The sequence below is a fragment of the Sphaeroforma arctica genome, assembly GCF_001186125.1.
Source record: "Sphaeroforma arctica JP610 unplaced genomic scaffold supercont1.639, whole genome shotgun sequence".
Classification (NCBI taxonomy): domain Eukaryota; class Ichthyosporea; order Ichthyophonida; genus Sphaeroforma; species Sphaeroforma arctica.
Genome location: NW_014039919.1, coordinates 1 through 9,139, shown reverse-complemented (window position 1 = coordinate 9,139; position 9,139 = coordinate 1). Strand labels below are relative to the sequence as shown.

At 46.6% G+C, this 9,139-nt stretch overlaps 1 protein-coding gene across 1 annotated transcript; it reads right to left on the bottom strand.

Moving 5' to 3' along the window:
* Positions 1-273: 273 nt before the first annotated feature.
* SARC_07777 (hypothetical protein) lies at positions 274-7,922 on the bottom strand. The gene is made up of 5 exons (XM_014298266.1): positions 7,547-7,922; positions 5,856-6,692; positions 4,747-5,049; positions 3,616-3,915; positions 274-2,594 (listed from the first exon to the last, which is right to left on the bottom strand). Exons 1-5 carry the CDS (start codon positions 7,649-7,651, stop codon positions 2,184-2,186), a joined length of 1,956 nt encoding a protein of 651 aa, XP_014153741.1. The 5' UTR covers positions 7,652-7,922; the 3' UTR covers positions 274-2,183.
* Positions 7,923-9,139: the final 1,217 nt, after the last annotated feature.

The following is a 9,139-nucleotide window of genomic DNA, read 5'->3' as shown; positions in this document are numbered from 1 at the left end:
AGCCCAAGGTTAAGCATAAGCTGCCTGTGGTGGTGACAATATGCGGCTAGACATAGTCTTGTTACAGAGGTAATGCGGTGGCTCTGACCAAGAGGTGTCGGGGAAGAATTTAGTATAAAGAAAACCCACATATAATATATATATATATATTGGTATTTCAGTATGTTCGATATCAGGTTCTCAATGCCAACAATCGGTATGCTACGACATACCATGTGCATGGCCTTTTGCCACGCATTCAATTCAATGACGTCTCCCGCCACGCTCGTTCGCTCGTGTAGTATCTGAGTTTTTATTGTCACCTTTTCATTTCTAACAATCCGTACGCCACTACATACTTCCGTACATGTGGGTGTGTGCCGCACACTCGGCGAGGTCTCCCGCCACTCTCGCGTAGAATCTCAGCTTATACTGTCACCTTTCCATGTCTAAGAATCAGTTGACCACTACATATTTCCTTGCATATTGGTGTGTGTCGCTACTGGGGCTGCGCACGCGTTCGGTGATACACTCACAAGGACTTGTGCCTCAAGGGGTTTAGGTCTTCGGACGAATCATGAGTTTCAATTCATAAGGAAAAACAAATGCAAGTGCTCTCGAAACGGAACCACAGCCCACATACAGTTTTCGAGGAAAAATACGCAAATTTGTCTATTGCTAGAGATTGGCATGTGCGATGCACGAGAACACTGGCGTCCCGAGGCTGTAGACGATCACATCCACAGAAGTGTGGTGTTTAAGTGGAGAAAAAGGTACCACGCGCACGTCTCTGTGCACTCGACGTACAGTGGCAGGCGACGGGTGAGCGTACACGCACGATTGCACCACGGGTACTATCACACACTTGTGCACGCGCCCAACCCAGCAGCACCCATCCAGGATCGGTGCGCTGAAGCCCAGATAGGTAGGCCATAGACCAAGCAAACCCGGCCCCACGCACACCGCTGCAGCTTATGTCTCAAATTGTCTCGATATCCTCCATACGTCTGATGCCCAATGCTAAACGCTGGACGCACGAATCTAATCTCACACGATTTGTGCTGAGATGAGTGCGCGGATGTTTGCAAAGCACTTCTCATACGATAACGGCAGGTGGGGTCTGTGTGGTGGGGGGGGGGGGGGTCACGCTTGGCGGTTCATACGCTTGCAGCTGTGCGGACAAAGTTGGCAGATTGGTACACGTGCATATATACTCACATGTGCATGTATACTCATACACTCCACCGATACTTCGGGCGGGCGATCAGATCTCCATTTTGGAGCGGCCGCGAATCGGCCCACAATGCTGCTTCAACACCAGTGACACTGTGCCAAAGGCATAGGCGGGGTGTGCAGTATACGGCAACGCTCTTCTGTCCAGCCACGTGGGAGCGTCAGTACATCGCACATGCTCCCACAACCCGTCAATAATTTGTATGAAGTTCGTGGTCGCTCGTGTATATCTGATGTATTGTAGTGTCCACGTGTAGCTTTGTCGGATACTGACGTGCCACACATACATGTATCCACAGCTCGTAGGCTGACAGTCTGAGCCGGAATTGATGTTCACAGGTAAAAGGATAGAATACATGTGTGGTGTGTGTAAGTGTGTGGTTGTTGTGTGTTGATACTTGTCAATGAAGTGCTCGGCTTCTTGTCAGTGACAAACCGCAGTTTAACTATAGTGTCCACGGTTAAATTCTTCATCATTTCCAGCTGCGCTTTTATCAACTCTTATCAGTCCTCCTGAACCTCCGTCAGCTGTACACGCTTGCCTTTCTCCATCGCCATCCATTCACCACACCGTAACTCCTGCTGCGATTACCATAACCTTACCTCTACAACTTCGCACCTTAGGGTCCACCGTCAGGGTCATCACTGCCTGATCATTAAACCCTGTACCCTGTACAACCAACCCCTGACCCTCCGCCAGCTAGGCCCGCCTGCCCTTCTGCATGTCCCGTAACTCGCCACACCGTAGCCCCTGCGCGATTACCATGACCTTGATCCTTACCCCCACACCAATACACTGTAGTGTCCACCGCCAAAGCCTTCATCATCTCGTCAGCGTGTTAACCAACCCACACACAAACCCCTCTGTCCCTCCGCCAGCTGTGCACTTGTGCTCTTGTGTATCGCCCTTGCATCGTCACACCTTGACCCCTGTTGCGACTACTGTGACCTCGGTCCGTATCCCTGAAACGTTACACTATAGTGTCCACCGCCAAGCTCTTCATCGCCTCCGTCTGCGTGATCACCAGATCCTGCACCGTCTTCTCCTGTCCCTCGGCCAGCTTTGTACACCTGCTCTTCTGCATCTCCCGTAACTCGTCACACCGTACCTCCTGTTGCGCGGTCAAATGGTTCTTCTTCTCCTCCGCGGCCGTCTCCAATTCGGCGCGTGTCAGCTTCACACCATCCACTGTCTTCTTGCCCGTTATCTTGGACATCAAACCCCAACTCAAGTCCTTCTCGAGGGCCTTGAGGTTCAGGTTGCACTCTTTGTCCAGGTCATTCCACTCCCGGTCTTCGATCTTGTCCACTTCATGCCATTCGGACGCGTGCACTTGCTCGTAGACGGATGTGTAGTCCAGCAGTCGCACACGGTACAGAAACTGCGGGAGGAGAACCAATTTTTGGGTTAAAATCCGGAATAAGACTATGGGTTTAGAAGTTAGGGTTAAATTCGAACTACACTTCAATGAAAGGGCCGTCAGCCCAGTCATCGATTCCAGCAGGTAACACGTGACATACGCTCACCCGAATAACAGCCCAAGACGATGCAAACACACACTTTTGTCTTCAAATAACACTATAAATCGCTCAAATAACAGCCCAAGACGATGCAAACACACACTTTTATGTCCTCAGTAGACACTATAAATCGCTCAAATAACAGCCTGCAACATACAAGAGAGACAAACCTTCCAGGCCTAACCTAAAGCCAAGAACAGACAACAGCATAGGGTGATAGAATACGAATACACACCATTGTGTGATTAGGAGACACTATAAATCACTCAAATAAGTGCCCACAGCACAACAGATACAACCCTTCCAAGCCCAACCTATAGCCAAAAACAAACAACAGCATAGGGTGATATAATATGAATACACACCATTGTGTGATTAGGAGACACTATAAATCACTCAAATAAGTGCCCACAACACAACAGATACAACCCTTCCAAGCCCAAAAAACAAACAACAGCATAGGGTGATATAATATGAATACACACCATTGTGTGATCAGGAGACACTATAAATCACTCAAATAACAGCCCACAACACAAAACCTTCCAAGCCTAAAACCTTCCAAGCCTAACCTATAGCCGAAAACAAACAACAGTATAGGGTGATACAATACAAATACACACCATTGTGTGATCAGCAGACACTATAAATCACCCAAATAACAGCCCACAAAACAACAGACACAAACCTTCCAAGCCTAACCTATAGCCGAAAACAAACAACAGTATAGGGTGATACAATACAAATACACACCATTGTGTGATCAGCAGACACTATAAATCACTCAAATAACAGCCCACAAAACAACAGACACAAACCTTCCAAGCCTAACCTATAGCCGCAACAAACACCAGCACAGGCCGATACAATACGAATGCACACCTTCATATCCTCCAGGTGCCTGTGGCTCAGCAACCGATCGTACTCGCTGATCTGCGGCCACTTGATACGCCGTGTCTCTATCTCAATCTCCTCCAGTGTACGAGATTCCCCCGCCACTCCCTTGGCAGCCTCGTCGGCATACATCTGCTTGCTAAAGTACGTCAGAGCCTTGTTCAGCCGTTTCTCGAGTGCGGTGATTTCGTCGTCGCGTTGTTTGGCCTCTGCGAGCGCGTGCTTCTCCATACGGGCCTGTATCTTCTGGCTGCTCTTCTGCGCCTGGTCGACCGTCTTTTGCAATTGCTGTATAGGCGACGAAATATTATATACAATCTTGAGTTAAAAACTTCTATGGAATATATCAACCTTGAATAAAATTTCATATCACCGGGTTGTGCGTATATATCGACACAGGCCGGTTTCCTCTGGCTGCTCCTGTGCGCCTGGTCGAGTAGTTTTTGCAATTGCTGCGTTCATGACGGGGTAAAATGGGGGTGGAACCCTTCTGGGAATTTACATACCATAAAAGGTCAAAAGTATGTCACTGTTTTATTTTCGCGTGCGCTTCCACGTGCGCGTATCTTGTGACTACTTTTGTACGTCTGATCGTTCGTTGCTGTGTATATGCGCGACAGCTGGTGGTTTTGTGTGAAACACATGTTTGAAACAGGTTTCATGGCACACGGAATTACCCGGTAAAGAATCCCGTTCGACACAGGCACATACATATGTATCCTACGTTTACTTAGTGATCGTCCCGCCGTACATGCCCATATACCCATCCCATACGCCGAGGGGTCTTAAGGTCTACAATGATGAACTAGTTCCGCAACCAGGTTGACATAGAGGCTTTGCAATTGGGTAATACGCCCACCGACACAGTGCCAGCACATACACCGAGATATACACACTTCGCTCAGTTTATATTCCGAGTTCCGAGCTTCTCACGCGTTTGTACGTGCGAACGTTCGTTCACTTCTTGATGGAATTATAAATACATACTGTTGCACTGTTGTACACACACACACGCACACACGCTCTCTCTTACACACACACACATGCACACACGCACACACGCTCTCTCTCACACATGCACACACGCACACACGCACACCCACGCACACACCCACTAACCTTGGTGACAGGCAGAACGCCCGTCAGCTGGACAGCATGCAATGACTGCAGCGTATGTCGCTTCCTCGCCTGACTGAGCAGGTGCAGGCTCTTCTTGTACGCTTCCGCATCCTCATCACCAGGCACCACCACAGGCACTTGGTCTCTATACGACACATGACTGCGGGCCAAGTCGTCGGCATTCTCTATACCCGAGGCCGCCCTCCCGCCCGCCAGAGCCATGGCTCGTTGAGAGATACCTGAGCCCGAGCGGTCCACCAAATCTAGTGTGGCACCTTTATCAATCACGGAGCCTGTACTGCCCTGCTCATAGAGGTGCCGGAAGGTGCACGTGTGTGTGTTGGGTGTGTGAGTATGGGTTTGTGTGGGATAAGGTTTGTAAGTAGACAAAGTAGTGTGGATGAATGTGATCCAGTATGACTGAAGGGATACTGTTGCCGATCGCGCTGGCTGTCCTGTCCTGTACATAAAAGATCCAGCACATACTCTATTGCGAGTGTGAGTGCAAGTATGAGTGATGTGGGTGGATAGATTCGTGTGGATGAATGCGATGTGCCATTTCTGGGGTTGTATCCTTGCCTACAAATGCTGCTTGTGCAGCCCTGTACATGATCAAACAGAACGTTACAGGAGTTAACGTTTAAGTACGAGCGAAGTGAGTCACTAGGCTGTGTGGATGTTTGCGGTCAGACAATTTCTGGAGTTGCACCAGAAATCAGGAATGGCAGAAATCTTGGAATCACCATAAAATCATTTCACCTGGACACATACAACAACACATCGCAAACACAAGGCCTAAACAAAGCATCAATCTAATACACTTCTAAAACACCACTGGCCCCTAAAATACATCATGAAACCTCGGCTACTCACAACAAAACTGCATACTGAAGAACTCCTAAAACACCACAGAAACCCTACTGCACCATAAAACCTCAGCTACTCGCAGCACAATGCGACTCACAGCAGGGTTGATGTTCCCATGCTGCCACTACACCGCAATTGTCTACATGTAACATCAGACACTCATACACTCAAACCAGTCGACTCTTGTCTATATACAACAACTGGCACCTACAACCGCTAGCCATTGGGCATTTGTACCATACCACATCGGATGTGTTTGATGCGTCGCTGCCCCTTGCACACACAACCCCATATGCCACTACAGTGGAGGTCGTGGATGCAATCACAACCGTGTCCGAGCCCAACTGCGAGGCTGTAGTACTGTCTGCTCCTGGGGTTATCACAGGGTATATACCCGACTCCGTCGTACTGGGATTCATAGCGAGGCTCTTGTTGGCCATATTGGACCCGAGTTCATTAGCATTCATGTCCTCGTTGGCATTGAGTAGCTGAGCGTTAAAAAGTATAGCACCGCCGCCTGTAGCCAATTCAACAGCGTTCTCTGTATCAACCGTACCTTCAACCGTATCTGTTGCTGCGTCGGTCTCACTACCACCACTCGGCATAGCATCGCGCATCAGCCCGATCTGCGAGGAAGTATCAATATCAGACGCGTTCTCATCCACGCCTGTGGCATCTCTAGCCGTGCCTGCTGTTGAAGCAGTTGCCATGACCTCGACAAGCGAAGGGTTAGACATAGTGGGTGATTCGGGTTCTTCAGACTTCATCTCCGCTATGATAAGATCACTATCGTCCCCAGACATGCCGATGCCCTCGGAGGGTTTCATGCTGGCATCGCCCGTGTTCATACCCCGGGGACTTGACGCCTCGGTTGTGATATCGTCGACTGACCCTGTATCTGTGAGTACAGACTCATCCTTGTCTCCTTCTATTGCAGCGGTAGTGGGTGAACTACTACTAGGAACAGAACCATTCTGACCGGTTTCGGTAGGGGCTGCTACTGGTACATCCGCAACATCGGCCAAAGCGGGATAGGCGGTGGCGATTTCGTCAGTTGTGTGGGGGACATCGGTTGCTACCTATTCAGAATACAGGGATATCAGATCAACTAATATTAGTTGAAGATTCGAAGAAAACGATAGCATACGCTGTTGAATACCCTGTTGTCAAAACTATATATCTTAGGCTGGCGAGAAAGAGGGTCAATCAACATGTGTATGGGTCTTCAGGGCGATAAGGGCGATATTTAATAGTAAACGAGGCATGGGTATGTCCTGTATTAGTGCTCAGCGCAGAGATAGATTGAATGAGTTCACACACATACACACACACACACACACACACACACACACACTTCGAATATCTACGATGTATATATTCAAAGAGTTGCATAATTTGATTTTCCAGTTGCATCTAGGCAGTTGTTGCTAGATTGAAAACGAAGAACATGGCATGGCAGACACGCTACCTCCAGTCACAGGAACTTTTACAGCAAAATACTATAAACAAGTCGATTGCCGAGAAATAGAAAATGATAGGCGTGGGCATTCAAACGATCCTATGTGGACATCAGAAGAATAGAAACAACGTCGTATATTTAAACACGCACACACACACAAACACACACACATATATATATATATATATATATATATCATACACCGTACGTGTATATATATATATAATATATATATATATATATATATATATATATATNTTGTGTGTGTGTGTGTGTGTGTGTGTGTGTGTGTGTGTGTGTGTGTGTGTGTGTGTGTGTGTGTGTGTGTGTGTCGTATATATATATATATATATAAAACTAGAGTTATGGGTACAATCAATAAATCAAATCTACATGCAACCGCGTGCACATATAATTGCACAATTGAGTATCGATCGCTGCTGAAAGACAGACTAAAAACTCTTCAATACTCACCTCCTCGGGATTGTCTATTGTGGATACGGTACGAGATGCACTGGTGGGAGTGACGGCAGACGAATTTGGTTGTTCAGCGGCGACAGACTCCTGTGTACTGCTCATTCTGACTTTGTTAATTGTTTACTGTATGGACTGCACGTGTGGAAAGGAAATTTCGGGTGTTCATACGGTTGTATTGTATGGAAGGTGCCTTTCAACGGTGTTTCTCTATCACAATCGCTTCTATGGCTCTGGTAGAGCGTGCCGAACGATGCGATGAAATCAAAGAAAATATGACACACTATGTATTTATAATCACAGGAGACTACTTGTTAAAGTGATAAGTCAGATTTTGACTCGAAAGCAAGCCACAGACATTTACAACATATCGAGGAGGTCTACGAAACTGGAAACAGCCGTGAGCCGTAATATCAAAGTATAGCCCCCTCTAAAAAATAGACCCATAAAATACAGAGCTAAAATACCTCACCACTAAATAAACCGCTTTTTGAATAAATAAACTTTTATGTTTATATTAACGTATATCCGCTCAGAGACTAGTACCAAGAGAGTGAGCAGAGTATCTTTTCTACGTTTTTGAAAAAAGCGTTTAAACGTTTTTGCGTTTCCGCTAAACGTCTACTGCAGCAAGGGGTGTGCAAAACGAATAGGCGTTAGCCGGCCGGCGTAATCTGAGATTACCGTAACTACGAAACGGTTTCATTGGTGGAAAAAGGCGCGATTGTCCGTTGATGCTCTGACGACCAAAAACCAAATAATAATAAATATAAAATGAAAGTCACTGCTGAGACTCTGAGGGCCTGATGAGACTGCTGACAGCATCTGCTCTAACTCGTTACGTAATACATATTCACTAAATACATACCATCTCATGTTATCATTGTTTATGTTGTGGATAGTAATATTGTGTAAATAAATGAATAGTGCATAGGTATTCAAAATAAAAAGTAGTAGCAGTAGTCGAGTAGACGTGTCAATGCCTAAGAGTAAATAGATATTAGTTATATAGTAAATAGCAGAGTTTAAAGTGAAATCCACGAGTCATTATCTGCTATTGATGAGTTGTTGTGAATGCCATGCCATTCTAGCATGAGAAGTCGGTGATGTTTGTCGTAGTTCACGTGGGATAGTTCACACGGTCAGGGATATCTGCTATACTAATTCAACACATGCGTCTCTGAATACTCTATTCGTTGGTTATTTTCCATACTTCGCGCTAAACATTAACGTAAAAGCAGTCGTTAGGTAGCATATGAGTGTATGACCAGTATATGAAGTATCTTATATACACTACATGAAGCCTTTGAGCGCTCACCGCAGTGATGTGTGCCATGCTAACCGGGGGTCGGGATGTGTTGTCCACCCCTACTAAAGGAGGGTTCAAAACAACCTCTCCAGACGCAAGGAATTTTAAGGTCGCCGTGCGAGTGCGCCCACAAAATGCCCATGAGATTGGACACCGTGAGGTATGCATATGTGCAAGTTTTTTCTGTATATTATATATATATATATGTGTGTGTGTGTGTGTGTGCGTGTGTGTGTGTGTGTGTGTGTGTGTGTGTATAGTTGTATGTATAGATATATATATAC

Excerpts from the sequence above, each read along its gene's own strand:
- SARC_07777 (XM_014298266.1), bottom strand. The coding sequence starts at position 7,651 with ATGAGCAGTACACAGGAGTCTGTCGCCGCTGAACAACCAAATTCGTCT. Across the intron at positions 6,693-7,546 it reads CAATAGACAATCCCGAGGAG|GTAGCAACCGATGTCCCCCA; the intron begins GTGAGTATTGAA and ends TATTCTGAATAG. Across the intron at positions 5,050-5,855 it reads CATCAAACACATCCGATGTG|GGCAGTACAGGCTCCGTGAT; the intron begins GTATGGTACAAA and ends CTCTATGAGCAG.